Consider the following 23,012-nt stretch of genomic DNA (forward strand, 5'->3'; position numbering starts at 1 on the left):
TTTCCCTTCTTCAGCTGTCTTTGGCTGGGCTCTCCCCTAATCACCTTATGGGACGCTTGTGTTCATTGGTTTGAACATAACTTTATGAAAGGTTATATGTTACTTTATGTGGATTTGGGGGAGGCTGTTCAGTCAGACATGTAAAAATCTACATTTGTTTTTGTTTTACCTAGGAATGTTGACGACGACTCCTCCTCCTCCTCCTCCTTCCTTCTTCTTCTTCTTGTTTCCTTTTGAAGAGAACTTTTTGTCCTGTGGTTTCATTGGTCTGACCATCGGTTTCTTTAGGAAATGCTTGCCATCCATAAAGCTGGAAGGTGAGAGGGCCAAAAACGGTGGGGGTGGAGTGGAGGAGGAAGCAGACTTCAGACGGGTCGGTTCGCTCCTTTGCCAGTGGGTCTGATGGACAGTTCTAGGTCCAAGAGCACAGGGCCTAGCTTCGAAATGTGCCAATTCTAATTTATTTTATGGCCTAAAAGGTGGGGGAGGGAAAAGCATATAAAGTGCTGAAGGTGGCAACTATGCCTGAGCTAAAAATGTGCGTACACATACATATTCCATGCCAGTCCAGATGGCTTCGCCAGAACCCTGGGGATAGGCATAGGTCCTTATAAGAATACATGTCAGCTCCAGTGTACAAAGCACACATCTGTGGGCAACATACCTTCCAAGTGTTGAGCACTAGTCATGTGCTGAAGAAGTTTAGTTCTGTAGGAGTCTCTCAACAAATCTACAATTTGGATATTATCCCCACTTCACAGATAAAAAAGAACTGAGGCTCAAGTAGATTAAGTAACACACTCAAGGTCACAGAGTCAGTGACAAACCAGCTGAGCAGTAACTGGAGACACAGGGTGACCCCCAGATTCCCAGGTCCTCCTGCTGATTACCTCGCTGGGATGGGCCCAGAAATCTTTATTGAAAAAAAAAAAAAAAAGCACAACTCCTTTAGTGATTCCAGCCACTGGCCAGGCCTTTGGAAGCTACGCTCCATGTCAAACCATCCCACTATTCCTGTTACCAGTCTTGCCTCCAAGCAGCCCACTTCACGTTGGACAAAACACTTAAAATATATTTAAATAGCAATTTTGAAAAACTATACAGCATATGGATTTTCCTTTTGATCTGAAAATGATGACAAACAGACACTTTGATACTTCATAAAAGAAATATTACCAGAAAAATTATAGAAATCTGGCTTTCAACTTCATCTTGCTCTAATTTAAACAAAATGCAACTTTCCAGTTACTCTCTCCCCAGATACATCCAAACTGGGAGTGTCCTCTTTTCGCTCCTTCAGGCCTACACCTATTTATTTCTAGCCCACCCCTCGTCCTGAATAAAAGCTTCGAGTAAGATGGACAGTAAGGAAAACTTCAGTTTTATCACCAAAGCCCCTGAAAATGGAGCACCCCCGAATTCACACCCTTGACATGAAAGACCAAAGAGAGGGAAGCTGGAAGTAACGGCCAAACATCCTTAGAGTAACTGACAAAAGAAAAGGGGTGGTCAGAAAGGGAGATTTCCATCCCTTCAGACGTGCCCGCCCCTCCCGCGGTCCCGGGAGAGAGCCTCCCTCCTAGGTCGAGCGCGTCCACCGGCTGTCCCCGCAGCAACAGGCGGCCGGCGGGGGAGGGGAGGCCGCGGGGCAGCGCGGGCCTGGCGGCGGCCGACGCTCCCCTACCACGACCACGTTCCCCCGCTCCGCGGCGCGCGGGGAGCAGGTGGTTGCCCTCTGCGTCCCGGGCATGCACTGAGCCCAGGCTAGCGGAGCAAGGCTGCAGCCCCTGCGGTGGCCCGGGAAGAGGCAAGTGCCGCGGGTCCGGGGCGAGGAGGGACCGGGCGAGCAGGCAGGGCGGTCTGGACCCCCACTTGGCAGCGCAGGCAGGAGGGGCGCGCCCTCTGCGGAGCGCGGCGCGGTGGCAGCCGCAGCATCTAGCGCTCGCTCTCTCCCGCCGGAGAGGCCGCGACACCTAGCGCGGGGCCGAGGCGACCAAGGGCGGGCCGGGGAAGGAGGGGGGGTATAGGGAGGAAGCCGCGGGCGAGGAAGCCCCGGTCCCGCCGAGTGCCTGGAGAGGAGATTCCCAGACTTCCCGCCCAACCCGAAACTTTTCCAACACACGCAGGCGTATTCTTCGCAGGTCTCGGCGGCCCCAAGTCGCCGTCAGGGAGGAGGCTCGGGAAACACACGTGCCTGGCACACTGGGGGAGGTACACAGGCACACCAGGAGGGACAGGGCCTCTCGGGAGGCGGCTGAGGGCGTGAAGGCAGCAGGCGGCCACACATCCGAAAGGGACTCCCCGCGAGCGGGATCGAGCACTTAAAACCCTGCTACAGCGCGGAAGTGTGGCGGTGCCCAGAGGCTTTGCGTAACTTTGCCCACTGCGCCCCCGCGTGCAAAGACGTCCCCTTCACACTCACACCCTCACCCCACCCCACTCCCCTTGGGCTGCGGCCCGAGACTGCCTTTGTACTTAAGCGACAGCGAAAGATACGCTGATTTGAACCAAAGATGGTGGACAAGGGGGTCGTAAATTTGTGTAAATTCCACTCGCGGGCACCCCTAGATAGGTAGGGAGAGCACCCCGTTCTCCCCGAAGGCATCCCCTCCTCTTCTCGGCCTTTGGGTCTCCAGCTTCTTCACTACTATGGACTGAAGAAGATAAAGCACAGCCAAATCAATGTTTTTGTTTAATTGTTTTGGTTTTTTGTTTTGTTTTGTTTTGTTTTTTTAAATCACGGCCTCTTCAAATGCTAACCCTCAAAACGCTGGATGGGGTCGGAGAAAGGCGAATTATGCCAGGGAGCACCCCTCAGAAGGCGCGCGCGCGGCCTGGCGGGAGCCTCGCTGGGCTCCGGGCGGCCGGTCGGAGTGGCTGGATTATGTAAGTAGCAGCCCTCCATGTGCTCACCACCATCTGTTAATATCTTGGTATTGGAAAGTTCGGTGCCTGAGGCAAAGCCAGGGTTGGCGGCGAAGAGCTCCCAGCCTACACTTTTCTACTCCGGGGCAGGGAACGTACTTCCCTTTGATTGTTTTCTCCCACTTCCATAAAATCAAGTGGTAGTGTGTCCCTTCAATCACTGACATCCCCCTCATTCCCGCGGGTGTGTCTTTGTGAGCGAAGAGTGGTTTTCTTCGAGGTCAACTTATTGTAATGAGCCCTTTCGATGAATTTATATTTTCATGACAATTCTGCCCTCCTTAAAGCAATGTGGCAGACTCCTTATTTGGGAGTGGGTTCTTTATTATTTGAAAAATTACTTTCTTTCTGCCAGCACCCCTGGATCCAAATTCTTGCAAGGGTTATATTTCAACTTATTTGGAGTGATTGGCTTCTGTTTACTTTGAAAGCTGTTGGTAAAACAAACATCACTCGGGAGGCTTCTAAGCAGTGGGGTTCCCAGGAGAGAAAAGGCTGCAGCTGCTACTTGCTACTGATCTTGTGGCATTTCACTTCCCCCCCCCCCGCCCCCCACCATTCAGAACAAATCCAGGTTGGGCTTGGCGTCACACTGGGCACGGAGAGTGAGAGAGAGGCCGTCAGCCGGTTTTGCCTCTAGATAGCTTGCAGCAGGCAGGCCTGCACCCTGGGTTGGTTTTCCTCTCTGCCCTTCTTCAGGGTGGTAATGGTGGTGGGGTGTTAGTGGTGATGGTATTGGTGGTGGTGGTGGTGGTGGGTGAGTGGGTGGGTGACCAGGAGGTCCTTAGGCATCCTTCTCCAAAATCCACGTCAACGTTTGCCTCTCAGCTGAATCTGATTGAAATTCCCAGAATAGGTTTGTTTAGGATCTGATAACAGTTGTTTGTAAGGTTTTAAATTACTTATACACAGTCTTCCCTCCTACCCCCATCAACCGCTTTAAGAAAGAACTGGAGGCGAGCATACACCGAGGAAATGTCAAGGCGAAGTGTATTTAACCCAGAGCCAGATGCACAAGTGATAACTGCGAGTTTGTCTAAGAACACACAGATCACCCTTCAGATAAATAAGTAAATGCAACCTGCACGGATAGGGTTTGTTACAAGACCGGTCAGAACTTGCGTTAACTTTTAAGTTATTGGGGTTGTGTTGGAAATGGGGCAGAGGGAGGAGTTGCCTTGACCCTAGGCTGGGCAGCTGGTTTCAGGGATGGAGCCAATATCTAGGCGACTTCTCGTCTCCAGGCTGACTGATCGCCTCTCTCCTATCAGAAAACAAACCGGGAGTCGCCCGAGATAGGGGGCCCGGGCCTCAAGTCTTCTTGCTCCAGGGCCTCCCAAGACCCGGGAGAGTGCCGTAGCTCCAGCAAGAGAAGTTACCAGGAGCCTGACCTGTACGCCACCCCGACAGTAGAGGACAGGACGCGAGACAGGGCTGCGTGGAGGCAGCTCACGGAGCCGGGCTGCGAACCGAGCTCGCTTGCCTAGCGTCTCGCGCGCTTCTGTTTCAACTGGCTGCTCCTGCGCCCTAATGCGGGCTGCGAACCGCCGCGGCAGAGCGTCGCGAAGCGGGAGTCTCCGCCGCCAAGGCAGGGGGTGAGGGAGCTTCCTTGTTCGCCAAGCGGGTTACCTCGACTTCTACTCAGGCCTGCATTTCCCCACGGCGTGACACAGGACTTACTGGGGTACTCAGGGAAGTTTTCCCGCCGCAATTCCCGGGCGTGGTGTGCGCAAAACGTGCATTCAAGAGCTACGTGCAATTGACACAAACTCGTGGACTAAAGTGCAAGCCATTTCTTTCGCGTTTAAATCTTTTTCTGTGTCCCTGCCTCTTTTCTTCCCCCTTCTCCCCCCTCCTCCTTCCCTCCTCTCCGCCCTTTTACACGTCAAACTGAACAGATGGTTTTAAGGTGTGGAAAGGTATATAGCCCTTACTCCTACCAGTTTAATTGTGGGCTGGTGCTGGCTTATATGCACAAACCAAGATTCTTAAAGAAAACTAGGACGAAAAATAAGAAAGGAAGTAACTTTGATCCATTCTCAGATCCCAAATTTCCCCGCTCTATACACCCGCTTACCTCGAAGGGACCCAACCAATAGAAGCATTATTCCATCCTGCATGTAATAGGCATGTTGATTATTTCTGCTCCCAGCCTAAACTGCCATATCCCGGTTAGAACACTTGCTACAACAGTCAATAGTTGGAGGTGTGAGTGGCGTGTGTGCGCTTCTCTGTGTTGTTTCCGTAATGGACACGGCGGGTGGGGAGTGTCTGGGGGCGGCAAAGGGGGCAAGAAGAAGGCAGGAGATGCTCCCCGCAAGTCTCTTTTCTTATCGCCGACACCTAACCTGACCGACCTAATTTTTTTTTTTCTCTTCTTTTCACTGTTTGAAATTCGTGCCAAAAGTTTCCTGCAGGGTATAGACTGGGACATACTAACATCGCTATTCTTATTCAAAGGGAGGACTTAATATCCTCTTTACAGTTTGATGAATTTGGGGCTGGAATTGTAAATTTCCTAGAAAGGTGTGTGTGTTGCAAAGATATTGGTAGTGTTTGGCCAGTGTACTTGTAACACGTCTCGTAAATACACTGTTGTCACGACACAGCATGATTCAACCTTTGATCTGATCACATTTGAGGGACACACGAAAAATACGTATCCTCCTACCTACAAAAATGAGCATCTAATAGATTACATATAAATGTTTCTGCTTCGCAGCTCTTGCAAGTCTCAGCTAGGATCTTTAAGTCATAAACGCTACTGCTTTATTAAAAGCCGTTTACTGTGCCCGGTGAAAGGGACGTTCTAGCTGCGGCTGGAGGCTCGCTTGCATTTCTAACTTGCAAAGCCCAAGGAGATCTTTAAAAGCAACATTATCTAAAGAAATCTTGCTGGTTATTTTTCAAGCAAGAAATATCAAACCAAAGTAAATTTTCTAGGGCTTTATGTTGGAGCCCGAGATTTAAGCGCTTGAAATTTCTTGCCTAATAAACTTGAAAGTTTGTTGGCCAGGAGTCGAAACTGTGTAAATCCTGTATTGAACAGCTTTCTTTGGTCTTTCTGGGGTGAGTGAATTAGTAAGGGGTAATAGCTAGATAATGTTTGCAACATACATATTTTTAAGGGCTACTTTACCTACAATCCAAATATTGTCAGAGGTAACCAAGGGTATATATTCTTCTTCCTAATAATTTGGACTGGAGATTAACTGGGACTCAGCCAATGTTGACCTTCTTCTAATAACAGATGCAGCGGACTCGATGCGAAACCGCTGGCACCTATTATTTTAATACCAAACCTACCTGTATTTTATTATCCACCTCCCCTTTAAACGGAAGCAAGGGTGACACGTATCCTTGACACTACCTATGATCGTTTAAAAAGTGGAATGATTTACAGATCCCCCCACGCCCTCCTCCTATGCCACCCCCACCCCTAAATCCCCCACTTTTTCTCCCGTATACTTTTCCGTGCCTTCCTCCACCCAAGTCGGAGGAGCGCTCATTCTGTCGGCCACTCGGCGAACTCGATCAGCTACATCTGGGAAAGGAAAAAAGAAGAAAAAAAAAAAGGACCTGCGTCCTGGAAGAGCGAATGTTAGCTGGGCGCCGCTCGCGCCGTCTCCCGCTTTGCATAGTGCCCGCAGATGGCTCGCTCCGGCCCAGGCGCGGCGATCCAGTCGCCCCGAAGCAGTGGCAGGGAGGGGGTGGGGGTGGGGGCCGGGGATGGAGGCCCGGGAGGGGGAGCGCGGGGCCCCTCTCCCCTCCTCTCTTCCCAGCCCCTCACCCCCACCCCTTTTATATTTTTTTTCCTCCCAAGTTCTCTTGCCTTGCTATCCCCCCTTGAATCCGAAGGCGCCTCGCGATTGGGTGCTGGGGCCGGGTACGTCAGATAGACTGTGACGTGCAGTCTTCCTGTTTCCTTCAGCTGTGTCTTAAAGTAAATCTTGTTGTGGAGCGGAGCCCTCAGCTGAGGGAGCGCTCTGAAATAATACACCATTGCAGCCGGGGAAAGCAGAGCGGCGCAAAAGAGCTCTCGCCGGGTCCGCCTGCTCCCTCTCCGCTTCGCTCCTCTCTTTACCCTTCTCCTCTCTCCTCCTCCGCTGCTCTCTCCTCTTCTCCGCTCGTCTCTCTCCTCCTCTCTTGCCCTCTCCTCTTCCCTTCGCTCTTTTCTTCTCCTCGTCTTCGCTCTTCTCGCCTCTCCCCTGCTCTTCTCTCCTCTCCCCTCCCCGCCCGCCTCTCTCTCTCTCTCCCCTCTCCCTCTCCCACTCGCCCCGCTCGCTGTCGCACCGACTCACCGTCCCTTGTCCAATTATCATATTCATCACCCGCAAGATATCACCGTGTGTGCGCGCGCGTGTTTTCCTCTCTCTGCCGGCAGGAAAAAAAAAAAGAGCGAGAGAGAGGCTCGGTCCCACTGCTCCCTGCACCGCGTAAGTATCTTCTTCTTCCCCTCGTGAGTCCCTCCCCTTTTCCAGAATCACTTGCACTGGCTTGTTCTTGAATGAGAAGGAAAGAAAAGAGCCTCCCATTACTCAGACCCGTGTACACATTCCCCCCCACCCCAGAAAAAAATGATATTGTTTAAATGAATCATAATAAAATAGCCTCTAAACAGTTTTAAGCAGGAGCCTCCGTGGAACTCAGCGCTCCGCTCCTCCCAGTTCCTAAGAGTAAGTGATCCGCTTGGCTTTTATTTCTCTCTTTCCTGCTGGTGGCTGGGGGTGGCGGTGGCGATGGGGGGGGGAGTCTGATGTTGCTGGACTTGTCGCTGATCTTGTCACCTTTTGTGTACTGTTTCTGGGGTGTGAGGAGGCGTTTGCTCCCTTTCCTTCTTTCCCCTGCCCTCTCTTCTCAGGAGAGAGGACCGCGAGGGGTCCAGGTCGCTTTTTTGTTCGTGCGGATCCCGGCTTTCCGCCGAGCCCCATCCTTCCGTTCTCCCCGGGCTAAAACTCCGGGGCCGGTCCCCTCGTCCTTTCTCTTTGTCTTGTTTATTATAGCTGCCTTTCTTCCCGGCTATTCCAATTTGCTTGTCATTTGCATACCTTTCACTTCTCCTTTTTAACCCCAGCAGAGGACCGGGAGCTGGGAGGAGGAGGGGGTGGGGGGCGCTCTGTTACTTTCCTCTCAAAACGCTGTCGAGGCCGAATTGTGGAAATCAGGCTTGGAGCGGTGCGATGATGGGTCGCGGGAAACGCGAGCGGCGCCCTTCTCCCGGGGTCCTGGACCCTGGACTGGGTCAAGTTGAGTAGGGTAAGGCGGCACCGGGACCCTCGGGGGGTCGCTTGGCGGAGGGAATTGGGGCACCGGCGCGAGGAGGACCGAAGGATCGCGGTCCGGGTAGGGGTCGGGGGTTCTTGGGCAGCAATGGGAGGCAATAAATCTCCCAGCCATCGCTGGCAGACTATGGTGTTGGGCAGCTTCGGTCTGGTCTCGTCTGGGTGGTACCTACCGTTTGCCCCAGTTTGGAGGACTGGGGAGGGAGGACAGGAGAGATGAGAGTAATTGTTCCTAGGAAGACTAGTGAGGAGGGCGGGAAGAGGGGGAAAGAGCTGCTGTCTTGCCTGAGCAGAGGGGGGACGCAGGGGGCGGGTGCAGACATCACCCAAAGTCCAGTTTAGCAAGTTGTTGGTTCTTCTGGAGTGCCAGCCAGTTATTCCTCCTGCTAACACTGAAGATTGGTGGAGAGAGTGATGGGGGGTGGGGATGGTAAAGGAGGAGTAAGTAGCTTTCCACAGGCTCCCAGGTCTCTGGCCTCTTCCCAGCTTCTTGGGAAATTGACAGCCCTCCAGGAAGACAGAGAGCAGAACTAGAAGGAGGGGTCATGCCTAGTCTTTAATAGCCCAAGGAGGCAGGTTGGAGTGTGAAACTGCTGTTCTTGGCAACCCAGAAGGTTACTCTGCCTGGGGGAAGGCTGGGAACTCACCTGCTTGTTTTTATTTTTCCGAGAAGGTCTGTGCTGTCTCCTTGAGCTTATGAAAACAGAGCAAGCACAGGGTGGCCTCTTCTCAAAGTCAAGGCTAGAAGAGTCCCTTCTCCTGTTCTCTTTTCCACTCATGCCCTCCCTTATTATTATTATTTTTTAAAACTCATTTCCTCTCCTAAACTAGATAGGCAGAAATCTGTTAGCAGAGTTCGCATGGGCAGGGCCTGACAGGTGTGTTGTGTCAAGAAAGACAGGTGCAAATTTCCTCTGTGTCTGTGTGTGTCTGTACATTTCTAGACCACAATGCTTGCTCGAGGGTTGTAGAGGTTTATGAATTTATGGTTGTCCTGGTTAATAGGATTGTCTGGGCTAATGGGAATTGGGCCGTTGTTGTTTTGAGCCCTGCCGTGTGAGTTCTTGGGATGGGGGCTGGGGGCAAGTTGGTATGTATGTATTTTTCTTAAGGATATTGGCAGACTACTGCTGAGGCTGTGTCCCAGGCTTCTGTCTGCCAATCAGCCCAAAGCACCCCCACTTTAGGCAGCAGGTGGAGGGAGACTGACTTTTTCTTTGCTTCCTACCAGTTTATGCCTATCTTCCAGGTCTGTGCTTGGCAGAGAGAGCTGTCCTGGGTGTGTATGTGTGTGTGTGTGTGTGTGTGTGTGTGTGTGTGTGGTATATGGTTTGGATAACAAGAGTGGTGTGTAAGTGCCAAGAATTCCAAAGTCAGTTTGAAAGTGTTACTGTTGTTAAAGCTTATCTTTTAAAGCATGCTTTCTCCTTGCCCAGAAAGAATAGGTATGTGCATAAACCCTTTCAAGTCATATGTTAAATAATCTAATAAAGTAGAATGAGCCTGTCATTGTCTTAGACATGTGCCAAATGTCCTAGACATGAATTTGATGGAGAAAGAAAATCTCAAGTACATGAGAAGGTAACTGTGCTTTTCTGTTCTGATGCAAGATGAGGAAAGTCAGTTCTATAGAGAGTTTCTTGCAAGAACTTCTGAGTGTTTTCAAAATGAAATGGGCTGTTTGTGTTGAGGAAGGAAAACGACAATATTCATGTTAACTTGTCCATGGGTTACAACATGGACATGTTTATATCATAGTGAAACAGATGAAGTTAAGGACTGTGGCTTGATGTGTAAGGGAGGTTGTTGGGAATTCAGTGTAAGCACTATAACTGGTTTCTTTAAACTTGACCTTTTAAAATTATCTTTAAACAGGCTACTTCTGTAGACTGAGTTGCACAGGAATAGGTTAGATGGCGAATGGTTTTTGGTGGTTGATTTTGTTGTTTGGGTGGTTATTTTTTCCATGAAAATGAGATCGTATATGTCATTTATTCTGTAGACTTCAACATTAATGCCTTCCCCGCCCCCCCTCCCACATATACATACACATAACCAATACTTTCCTTGGAGGCTTTTGAAGTTCTTTGGTAATTAAAATGTCATCTACGGCTATGTTCATTTGCTTTATTTTTCATAGGGGTTATCTGTGCTTGGCACTTATTGATATTTTATGTGTCCATTATGCAGAATTCTATTTAGTTTAATCACCACCTTGTGGGAAAAAAAAGTCATGCATACATAACATGCATCTTTGTTCTCACTTTAAAATAATTTCCCAGAATCATTCCTCTATAAACAGCACATGCTATCTTAAAACCTAAGCTGGCTTATTCTATAAGTTGCCAGACTTCCTCTTTATTTGTTTAAAACTCAGACAAGCCTCTTTTCATGAATGTCTTATATCATGTTAGGGATTGTCTTGAATTTGCAATGTTAATATAAGAAGTTTTAGGTTTAAGATCAACAAAAGAAATTGTAAAATGTTACTGATATTATAATATGAAAATGGATTGTACATAATGTATTGTTATAGTATTTTAATTAAGTACCTGTATAACTTGGAAAGGACATACACATAAGAATTTCTCAGATCTTATTGCCTGTGAATTCTCAAAGGACATTTTGAGAGTTCAATTTTCTACAAAGAGAAAAAAGTATTTTTTCTTAAAATTATTTCTGTCTCTTATTTACCAATTTGATAAATTGTTACTTTTAAAACAAATAGAAATTAATATTTTAGGCATGTCTCAGAAAATGTTCTGTGTTCATTTTGCAGGTGAAAAATGTATGGTTTTTTTATAGGATGGGAGAACCTTAAATGAAAGCTTAAATGATTTGAGAACTCTACTATGACAGGAAATTTTAAAACCTGATAATTCAGTCTTAGTTAATTTAGATATTAACTTATGTCAAGTGAGTTCTTCAAAATAAACATCAAAGACTTTCTTAACCTGATAGGGAACAGAAATATCTCCACTATCTCTGAAGGAAAAGTTGCTAATTAGCAGAAATAAATTCTTGAATGTAGTGAAGGGGACAATTTAATGATTCAGGGGGTACTTAAATCAGATCATCTGATTTTTCCCCTTTAAATCACTAATATCCAGACTGATTTGAAATATTCTTTGTTAAGGATACTCTATTTGAAATTTCATAACCAGGTTGACCCAAGTAGATCAGAGGCCCATCCAAAGATGATTGTCTAAAAGAAGTCAAGTGTAGGCTTGAACAATTTCTTCAAATAATTTTATCAACAAAGACAGACCATCTAAATAATCCAAGCAGGAAACCATGCCAACCTTACACTCTCCCTGTCTCATAAAATATTTGTCTGAACTATCTGGATAATTACCATAATGAAACACTTCTTTGTCCAGAATCTGCACTCCAGATAGATGCAGTAAAAGTTGAATCCTCCTCCCCGAAATAACTTCTTTATTAAAGTAGAGCACTTAACCACTTTATACTTCACGGTGCAGTGTTTCTTTGAAATTCTTTACTGAAAATTCTTTCCTACTAACCTGAAGTCATCAATTTCCTTAGAATTTTCCATGCTAAAAGAATGCCAGATAATTCAGGTATTAAAGAGACTGTTTTGGAGTATTTAAAACCTGTTTTGATTATACCTGGATGTTTATTCTTATAATACCTTTTTCTGGGAGGAATCTGCTATGTTCAGATATGCATTGTATAATAATTACCAAAGCACTTGTGTAGGTTATATGCGAAGTGATGCAACAGAATATTTGATGATGAAAAATTCTATGTAGATTTTCACATTAATTAAAGAGGGGTTTGCAGGAATAGACTAAGTGTATCCAATCAATAATATTTGGGTTCAAATTCTCCATCAGTATTTTTCTGCATCCTCACTGATTTGGACATCCACCAGTGCTGATCAAAAGCATCATACTGCCTGGTGAAACTCAAAATTAATGTTAAAATGCAAATATAATATGCATTAATAATAATTTCAGGTAAAACATGATGTCTTAATACATACCTTGAGAAATAAAGGAATTTTTTAAATATCAATGATAAAGTCATTCCATGGCTTCATTTAAGTTCTGAACTGGAATATCATGGAAGCACTTGGAAAATGTTTTTAAGAGATTTAATTTATATTATGGCAATGTAACAGTGCATTTTCTTATGTATTAAATATATTTACGTATATGTATGTCTAGTTTATGAAATGTGACACCAATAAAGTGCTGTGTCAACTGCTTATTATTATTTAATCACACTTATGGCCTCCATGGGCGATGGTCCCAGTGTGTGCTACCACTCTACCTCTATTTCCAAATTTAGGTCTAAGCTATATGGAGAGATATATTTATTTGTGCCTATTAATATAATGCCTTGTCTTGCTGGATTATATAATTTATCTTATTTTTCCCACTTGTTTTGTCCTATTTGTTATGTTTCAGCCGGACATTTTACAAGACCTAAAAGTATTTAAATTCTTTTAGCCCAAGACAGATACAAATTGTTATTTAATCTAAAAATGTTGACTGAAATAGAATTCTAAATATTAGTTTAGTTTGGTGAATATCACAGGAGTTATATCTTGTTCTTAACAGACCCCACAAGCATTTCTTTCCACCTTAGGAAGAGCACAGCCTTCCTCTTGGCTCCAGCATGATGCAGGGATGCAGCTGTTGATACCTAGGCTGGATGAGAGGAAGTGCAGTTGACGCAGAGGTAAATGGCAGTTGGAAAAGGAAGGATGCCTAGGAATGACCTTGTGCTCATCAGTGACACCAATATGTCCTTTCCAAGTCTCTGTGGCAGAGGTGTTCTTCCCATAGCAAGGATGTCAGGAGGAAAGTCCAGTTTGGGTGTTAAGGTGAACAGGGAGGAAAAAAAATAGTGCAGGAAGTTTGTTCGACATTTTGATTGGAGATCCATGTGCTTTGCAGGTGACAGTAAAGAGAAAAAGATTTGCATACAAATAGAAAAGATGTAAAAATTTAAAATATGGGCAATAAACTATTTTGGGGAAGCTGATACACACACACAAAAAGTCTTCCTTGTAACCGCCCCCCCCCCATGCAAGTGTTCTGTGATTAAGAGAGCTTTGAAATAATTCATCCTTTTTCTTGTCTCAGCCTCTCCTTTTTCTTTCTGTCATCTGACAGCTAACCTGATTTATCAGATCTAATGTGTTTGTGTAGTATTTGTCACTGCATTTTTGTATTCCTGAAGCCAATTTTATTATTAGTGTTTTAAGGGGTCTCAATCATTCTGAATTCAATTTTGAACCCAATGTTGGGTTACTAAGAACTCCATCTGCATTCCAAGTTCAGGAAATTTTATCTTGAAGCATGCAAAAAGTATTTCATGCCCAAGCATACAAAAAATACATATAAAGAGGCATCATCTTCTTTCATGATACCCTAAAGCAGGCTCTCTTAAAATGTCTTATCTTTCTATAGAAACCAGGAGCAAAGATTGCATGATGAAATCACTGTTGCTTCAAAAAATATACATATTGTTGCCATCTAAGCATTGAGCATTTTCTTGATTTTTACAGGTTATTTCATGCTGAAATTATGCCTATTTGCATGGATAGTCATTCTTTAAAACTAGCCACAGATGCAGTCCTAGGGAGCACGTAGATGTTTTTACAGGTGAACCGAAAGAGATGGGAGCCGTTCCAGACACTCTGCACGCTGCCTTTGGCAATGGACCCTGTTATTGTGAAGATGTGCTCTGTTAAGCAAACGTGAAGTTTAATATTAGATAAACCCGACGTGAAAAAAATATTTTCATTTTCCTCATAAAATGTTAATTATAGACAAAAAGGTGACATCTTATATGTCTACCAAATTTGGGGTTAGCTTCCCTAGTTAATAAGTTACACATCAAGTGCCTTTTGTGAAATGCAAAGAAGGATGTTCTCTTTTTATATTGTGTTTCCAAGAAACAATGGAAGTTCATATACAAAGAAGGTATTTTCCTTTCTCACACATTTGATGGACATTATTTTCTTTCTTCTTTATACATGTTCTTTCAGTATTTTTTCTGGGTTTTTTTTTCCTCCTTTAATTTGGCACAGGAAATAAGATGCACAAATCATGTATATTAAAGAGTTTCTTTGGGCATTTGACATATTATTTTGGCAGATTTAAACAGAAGGAAACTAGCTCTGAAGATATATTTGTCTTGGTCAATAATTTATTATTCCTCATATTGATTTCTAAAATGTGATAACATCCTTGTTTTGCAGTGAACCAACTTTGTAATAATTTGTCAAAAAAAGACATTATAAAAATGTATAAATATTCTTATAGTTACATTAAGATGTATCAACACATATCATCTTCACATTTGATTTTACAAATAAAAATGCATAGCTAAGTTAAATTAGCAGACTTTTTAAATGGACATTGTACATTTATTTCAATGCTAAATTGACCATCTATATTTGAAAGATGCTGCTGATGAGAGTGTTCTCCTTCCTATTTTACATATGCCAAAAATATTTTAAAATTCAAGAATAAAAGATATCAATTATATTTTTGCATTTTAGAGTCTTTTTCCCTTAATAGCATTAAAACCACAATAAGTGTAATGCAGAAATGAAATTTTTCATGCAAATTTCACACAGCCCCAAAATTTAACCTTATTCCTTAAGTATAGAGCACTTTCATCTTCCTTATACTATGAATCTCAATGCCCAAAATTTAATCAATTGGTTGTCAGAGACTGTGTTCTTATAATCTACTGTTTCTTCTGAAGATAAACAGTATCATTTTAGGCATTTGTGAAAGAGAATCATATTACTGGTGCTTAAGCAGTTTTTGCTTTTTTTTTTTTTTTTAATCTTAATCCATCTTAAACCAGTGGAGCAGAAATATTTAAAAATGTTTCATTTCAAGCAGAGTGCATAATAAATTGCAATAATTGTAATGTGCCATAAATCCCAGAGCCTATGCATTTTGTATTTGATTCAGGATTGAGGTCAGGAAATTTGGAGAAATTTAAAGAAAATGATTCATCAGTCCTTTTGTTCTGTTGGCCAGGGTCCCGGGATTCTTGAGCTGTGCCCAGCTGACGAGCTTTTGAAGATGGCACAATAACCGTCCAGTGATGCCTGACCATGACAGCACAGCCCTCTTAAGCCGGCAAACCAAGAGGAGAAGAGTTGACATTGGAGTGAAAAGGACGGTAGGGACAGCATCTGCATTTTTTGCTAAGGCAAGAGCAACGTTTTTTAGTGCCATGAATCCCCAAGGTTCTGAGCAGGATGTTGAGTATTCAGTGGTGCAGCATGCAGATGGGGAAAAGTCAAATGTACTCCGCAAGCTGCTGAAGAGGGCGAACTCGTATGAAGATGCCATGATGCCTTTTCCAGGAGCAACCATAATTTCCCAGCTGTTGAAAAATAACATGAACAAAAATGGTGGCACAGAGCCCAGTTTCCAAGCCAGCGGTCTCTCTAGTACAGGCTCCGAAGTACATCAGGAGGATATATGCAGCAACTCTTCAAGAGACAGCCCCCCAGAGTGTCTTTCCCCTTTTGGCAGGCCTACTATGAGCCAGTTTGATATGGATCGCTTATGTGATGAGCACCTGAGAGCAAAGCGCGCCCGGGTTGAGAATATAATTCGGGGTATGAGCCATTCCCCCAGTGTGGCATTAAGGGGCAATGAAAATGAAAGAGAGATGGCCCCGCAGTCTGTGAGTCCCCGAGAAAGTTACAGAGAAAACAAACGCAAGCAAAAGCTTCCCCAGCAGCAGCAACAGAGTTTCCAGCAGCTGGTTTCAGCCCGAAAAGAACAGAAGCGAGAGGAGCGCCGACAGCTGAAACAGCAGCTGGAGGACATGCAGAAACAGCTGCGCCAGCTGCAGGAAAAGTTCTACCAAATCTATGACAGCACTGATTCGGAAAATGATGAAGATGGTAACCTGTCTGAAGACAGCATGCGCTCGGAGATCCTGGATGCCAGGGCCCAGGACTCTGTCGGAAGGTCAGATAATGAGATGTGTGAGTTAGACCCAGGACAGTTTATTGACCGAGCTCGAGCCCTGATCAGAGAGCAGGAAATGGCTGAAAACAAGCCGAAGCGAGAAGGCAGCAACAAAGAAAGAGACCATGGGCCAAACTCCTTACAACCGGAAGGCAAACATTTGGCTGAGACCTTGAAACAGGAACTGAACACTGCCATGTCGCAAGTTGTGGACACTGTGGTCAAAGTCTTCTCGGCCAAGCCCTCCCGCCAGGTTCCTCAGGTCTTCCCACCTCTCCAGATCCCCCAGGCCAGATTTGCAGTCAATGGGGAAAACCACAATTTCCACACTGCCAACCAGCGCCTGCAGTGCTTTGGCGACGTCATCATTCCGAACCCCCTGGACACCTTTGGCAATGTGCAGATGGCCAGTTCCACTGACCAGACGGAAGCACTGCCCCTGGTTGTCCGCAAAAACTCCTCTGACCAGTCTGCCTCTGGCCCTGCTGCTGGCGGCCACCACCAGCCTCTGCACCAGTCGCCTCTCTCTGCCACCACAGGCTTCACCACGTCCACCTTCCGCCACCCCTTCCCCCTTCCCTTGATGGCCTATCCATTTCAGAGCCCATTAGGTGCTCCCTCTGGCTCCTTCTCTGGAAAAGACAGAGCCTCTCCTGAATCCTTAGACTTAACTAGGGATACCACGAGTCTGAGGACCAAGATGTCATCTCACCACCTGAGCCACCACCCTTGTTCACCAGCACACCCGCCCAGCACCGCCGAAGGGCTCTCCTTGTCACTCATAAAGTCCGAGTGTGGCGATCTTCAAGATATGTCTGAAATCTCACCTTATTCGGGAAGTGCAATATCCTTTTATTTTTCCCTCCAGGAGAAACCAAAACCAAAACCAAAAAATGTTTCCCAAAAGGTTAGGTTTACACAATACCTAGAGCAGGCGTCCCCAAACTACGGCCGGCGGGCCGCATGCGGCCCCCTGAGGCCATTTATCTGGCCTCCCGTCGCACTTCAGGAAGGGGTACCTCTTTCATCGGTGGTCAGTGAGAGGAGCACAGTATGTGGCGGCCCTCCAACGGTCTGAGGGACAGTGAACTGCCCCCACCCCGTGTAAAAAGTTTGGGGACACCTGACCTAGAGTAATGCAGATTCGTATCTTCTTAAGAAGGCAACCTTTCCTATTATTCAAAGGAATAGGCTTTTATCAGCATGCGCGTGGTGTACCTGATTGCAGAAAAGCTTAAAACTAAACCAACATCTTTGCAGCTTCCACAAGTTGTTCATTGCCTCAAGGAGCTCCTATTTAATATGTGCTTTCTCAGCAGTGTTTTTTCTGTTCTTCCTGCATTATCCTCTTATCCCTATCTGTTAAAAAAAAAAATAGTAGATTCAGAGACGCGAAAACAATTTCATTGTAAATATTGATTGAATTCTCTCAAATTTTTTTTAAAGAGAGTAAGTTTTATAACAGAATAAGGAGAAAAGTTAGTTTTCAGATCCCTAAGATCCCATAAGAAGAATGCTCAGTGTAAACCATCTGCAAGGCTTCTGGTCCATTTAAAGAAGTCTGGATGAAATCTTAGGAGGAGCACTTTATAGGTGGGAGGTTGAGGAGGAAGAAAAATGGATGTGGGTGGGGAGTTAGATTCTCTCTTTAATCTTTAAGTGGCACGTGTGTGTGTGTGTGTGTGTGTGTGTGTGTGTGTGTATTTTAAGGAAATATACAGGTACTGATTTATTCAGACAGCATTGGTCTCTCTCGTTCACCCAAGGTCTGTTCTTTGGGTCTGGTGCAGCTGCCTCTATGCATGATTAACCTCTGTTCAACCATACACAGAAATCTTTTGTCCTAACATACACAAAGCAAATTATTTTGGAAAGCGAAGGAGCACAATTAAATATAAAACTCAGCTGTATTCGACTTAAAAATGGCTCTTTTTATGATTTTTTTAAATTCTGAAACTGACTTTTATGTAGAGATGACAGTTATTTTTTTAATTAGGTCTATCCTAAACTCCAGCTATTTTTAATTGAAGATTTTTTTTCTATCAGTTCTTTCTGTAAATTTTTGAAAATTTTGTGGTCATTGGTCTTTTAGGAGTAATAGAATAGTAGGATTTGGGGGCAGGTGGAGGCAAGTTTCTTATATAATAAATAACCAGATGGATATAAAATTTAGCAACTAAGTTGGCTGTGTCTAAATTTAGGATTTTGAGCAATTGTCTTGATGACTAGAGATTGACATTTTCATATCTAAGCCCACTCCAGAGTCTGTCACATAAGTGCAAAGTCCCAGCTATGGTGAAAATATGTTTTCCTGGTTAGTGGAGGTCGTACTTCAAGCCAGCTCTCAGGATAGCAGTATGTATTTCTGATAAGGTGAACTACTAGGGCTGTAATCATGAGACCCGCTTGAGCAGTTGAACATGGAGTCGCTTTTATACTGAGCAAGAAGGGAATAACATTGTAAGAGAAAGGGAAGAGAAAGATGTGGGAGATTTCTATACAAAAATAGAAAGGAAGTTTTAGCGTGGTTGTTGATTTAACTTTGACCTTTGGAAGATCTAAAATTCAATCCACTAGCTATGAATCAAAGCTGCACCAAACACCATGCCTTACACATTATAAACAGGCAGTAAATATTGGTCAAAATGATTGGAATATTGCTCCTGGTGATGAGAAAGGCAAAGAAAGAAGATGCAGTGGTTTGAATTGTTTTTGTACCCTTTGCAGAAAGAGCATCTTCAGAGGTTCATGTAAGGCTAATGTCTAGGGCTAAGACGCTGTTGCACCCCAGAGATCTCTTTAACTTTATGAAGCAAATAGTAGTGAGAATGGATTCCCTCTCTCTCTCTCTCTCTCTCCCTCTCTCCCTCCCTCTCTCTCTCTCTCTCTCTCTCTCACACACACACACACACACAGAGTAAAGTGACATGCATGCCAATTTTGATGAATATTTAAAGATTTAAAGCCAAGTTTCAAAACTCCTATAAGTCCATACTAATCTCTTTCATTCAAGATGCCAGTTAATGACTTTTTTAAAAAATCAGACTTTTCATTATAACCAGATCATTATAAGTACGGTTGTGCTTTTTGTTTTTTAAAGTTTAGTCTTCTAGGAAAAAAATCCTTTAAATTGCTTTAAATGTTGCCTATGTTCATTGTCTCAGCCCCTCCAAATCCCCTGAGGAATTCTGAGGATTTGAATTGAAAGTAGTTCCTTTTATTTCAATACATATCAAAGGCTTTAAAGAAAATATAGTTGCTTCTTCTTCAGAAGAATGACTTCTCCTTTCTCCTACCAGCGTAAGTTTCTGTTGAGCGGTGATTCTGTTGGGAAACACCCATGTTCATATGAAATGTTAGTCGCTCACAACCAGAATTGTTTTTTTCACATAGCTAAATAATTTCGGCCTCTCATGCCAATTAGTGATTACATTTTCCACCTTTTGGCCTTCTATGTATGCTCCTGTTCTTTTTCCCACCTCCACTATTAATACATTGCAGTTTTAACTATTTATCTCATTGATATATTATTTCTCAGGAAGAGTAAGGTAGGCAAACAACCTTTTCTATAGTTTCCACAATTCTGAAACCAGTGAGGATCTGTTTGTTTGTAGGGAGATTGGGCCCACTTTTCTCCTGACTCTTCTTCTATATGGCAATGAGTTCATCCCTTGATGTACCTGATAGTGTGTAGGCAAAGTTCTCAAGCTTTTACTTTGAAGAAATCTCTGGGAATCACAGCGAGTAAGTCTTACTTCAATTTTAGGGATACAGGGCCATACATGAACTTGTTGTACAGTTATTCCTTGAAAAGATCGATAGAAATGAGCAGAAATGCATTGAAATGGTACCACTGTAACTGCTATTATGTTTTTATTTTTAGTTCATGGCTTTCCAAACTGTTATACATAATTCAATTCTTCAGGAACAATTCTTTCCCACTCCAAAAAGTACCATCTGTTTTTTGAACAAAGTAGCCAAGATAAGAACTATTAAGAACACCAGCTTATCAGATCAATCCATTCTACATTCACCACATTAAACATATATGTTCTATAGGATAGAACACACAATGTCATTATCCCATCTAGTAGAAGGGACATAGTGAATGTGTGCAAGTTCAACTGAATGTCAGTGCACCTGCTCCAAGGGCTTATGTCTTGGATTTTTAAAATGTGTTCAGTATCTTTGCAAATGAATCTGTTTAATCAAATATTAAGTTTTATTCAAATTCCAAAAGAAACAGTCAGCCAATTGCTTTCCTTCATGATGTTCCTTGTCATTCATCCTCTTTGCATCTCAAGAAAAATAGCCTTGTTTAGGCCCCAAACATTTGCATGCACCCAGTTAAAGCACAAGAGGAGTAGTATAAGCCGTTAAGATGTGCAGGTAAAGAAATTAACCTTGTTTTCTGAAACAGCTGGCTTTTTCTACTCAACTTTTAGGAAGAATGTTAAGAAGGCTTGAAGTTTAGAAAGGAAAATGGTTTAGTCATTTGAAATTAAAATCCAACCAGGAAACATGGATAGAAATGAATTTCTAAAATTTGAAGCAATCCACAGAAATAGATCTTATACATCTGTAGAAGTCTTGTGGGGGCTATGGTACCTACATTAGTGAAACATGTAGATTAAAGACTAAAAGACTCTGGGCTCCTCAACTGACCCCCTCCCCTGAAAAACATTATCAAGTAAGTAAATTTTTAAAGATATTTTCCATACACTACGCATCCCTCTGATCACGTTGGACTTCCTAGTGGAATAACAACTTGCTCTATCACTATCACTATGTGAGAGAGTTTAGATCTTTTTTCACCATTTTAATTTCTAGGGGGAGTCCTCTTAGAAACTTAGGCAATTAGGGAATCAGGCAGAACTAAAATTCTTTAGGTTTCAAATGTTTAGAAAATGTAAGCAAGTAGTCTCGACCCATTTGCTTGGAACTGCAGCACGTACACTCTCTAGCTACAATCCAGAGTTTAGTTGGGAAAAAAAAGAATTTTCTTCCTCTGCCTTCACAGCCTATTATTCTCTCATTCGCCTTTTTGCTGCCTCTGCTGCTCCTCCCGTGGCTGCTGTTTAGGTAAGGTTATGTTGGACTTGGTAAACAGACGACACTTAGATTCTCAGGTTGTCTGAACGCTGCTTTAGGTTCAGCTGCAGTACCCTGCTTCTCTGATCTTTTATATTCCCAAGCAGATGTCTTTCATTAATTTATGGATTTATCATCTTCTCTTTTTTTTTTTCCTTTTTCCTTTTTTTTTTTTTTTTTACACCTGGCAGCTGTCTCAAGTTTCAGCAGTTATTGTCTATTTTGCATTACACATAGAATTGAATGTCATCTGTCTTCACAAAGCTATAGCTAAGAGAATTGAGGCATAGCCACATGAGCTGCCTGGACAGATCTTGTTTGCGTTCCATCCCCCCTCACCCCACCCCCCTTTACCTCCTTAATATTTATTTGTGCTCATTTTCTTTCCTGGCCTTGAATGGAGCTTAGCTCGTGTTCAGTACAGCTGTATGTTTACTGAATCTATTCCATCATGAGTCATTGTGCGTGTGTAAGTATCCTGGAAACAGCTAGTGCTTTCTTGGAAGAACAGTTGCTTTTCAGCACAAGCACTTAAAAGGGAAATTAACCAATTGGTCAGTTCAGATTTATTTTGAGAAGAAAAAAAAGGATTATCTAACTGTTGCCTTTTAAATGTTTCATTAGTTATTTTTAATAGTTTATTAGAAACATATATTTTATGGGATTTTATCTTAATTACACAATAGGCAAGAGAGAAATTCTGTGTTCCGTTTCAACTGATCAATTCCGAGTATTACCAACAGGAAACATTTTAAAGCAAAAATGAACTTGAGAAATCCAAATCAGAATAATTTTTTATAAGATAAAAAGCCTCTAAATACTGATCAAAATAAAATGGATATTTTACTGTTTTTAGACAAAAAGAATGAAAACATCTTAGCATAATTTAGATGTATTGAAAGCTTCAGGAAGTTTTGGTAGCTCAGTGCTCATCTAAGAAACACAGAAAAGCACTCTGTACACTCTGTATTTTGTATAAGACCAAATTTTAAAAGATTTGGGACTTATAATTAAATGTATGACATGGCTTGAATGTAGCCATCTGAAAGAAAAGATTAGAACTCAGATCTGAAAGTGCCTGTCAAAGTTTAGACTTGCCTAAAACTCTTATCGTAAGGCAGTAGGAGACAGCTTGCAACTATTATTTCACTTATCCATTTGGACAGATGGTCCTGAAGTGTGCTGGGCTCCTTTAGTCTTCTCTATCAGTCTAATGGAGGTTACTGGAGGGCCTTTCAGCCCTCTCCTTGGCACAAGAAGTATGTCAGTCATAAATTATCGTCTTTGTAATCATTAAGGATCTCAAACAAAAACACAAGTTCAGTTAAGCTGCTTTGGCTTACAGATATAAAATCAAAATTTCTTTCTTTAGGGTTTATTTTCAATTTAACTAAAAACAAACAAACAAAAAAAACAAAACAAAAAAAACTTGCACTATTTAACTTTTCTATTTACATACCAAGGTGATCTTTTTAAAATTGCATGGGATATTAAAGGGAATGTTAATTGAACAAATTCTCAGCAGAATATTTGGTTAAACACCGTTATAAGTAGTCAAGAGCTTATCCATATTAATTTGATTATGATTCTCTAGTAACTTTCTGATTTCCCTCTATTCTTAAGATTAGTCATGCTAGACTTGATGAAGGTCATTTGGAAATCTTTACCTTTCCTAAATATCTGTGTTTATTTGACATTTCTGCCTAAGGTGTGAAATTTTTGTTTGGTAGGGGTG

At 43.3% G+C, this 23,012-nt stretch overlaps 1 protein-coding gene across 8 annotated transcripts in view; it reads left to right on the forward strand.

Annotated features, from left to right (window-relative positions):
- The first annotated feature begins 2,711 nt into the window (after window positions 1-2,711).
- Window positions 2,712-23,012, forward strand: part of PROX1 (prospero homeobox 1) — a 57,129-nt gene continuing 36,828 nt past the window's right edge. For 2 of the 8 annotated variants that reach the window (XM_074385181.1, XM_074385187.1), the window contains exons 1-2: window positions 6,752-7,361; window positions 15,239-17,030. In XM_074385181.1, coding sequence (XP_074241282.1) covers window positions 15,306-17,030 — 1,725 coding nt within the window. In that variant the 5' untranslated portion in view covers window positions 6,752-7,361; window positions 15,239-15,305. Of the gene's footprint in view, window positions 2,887-6,750; window positions 7,362-7,396; window positions 7,602-7,657; window positions 8,182-15,238; window positions 17,031-23,012 lie in introns of those variants that run through there. The other 6 variants (XM_074385184.1, XM_074385186.1, XM_010340948.3 and 3 more) reach the window with 6 other exon arrangements.

The sequence above is a fragment of the Saimiri boliviensis genome, chromosome 14 (genome assembly GCF_048565385.1).
Source record: "Saimiri boliviensis isolate mSaiBol1 chromosome 14, mSaiBol1.pri, whole genome shotgun sequence".
Classification (NCBI taxonomy): domain Eukaryota; kingdom Metazoa; phylum Chordata; class Mammalia; order Primates; family Cebidae; genus Saimiri; species Saimiri boliviensis.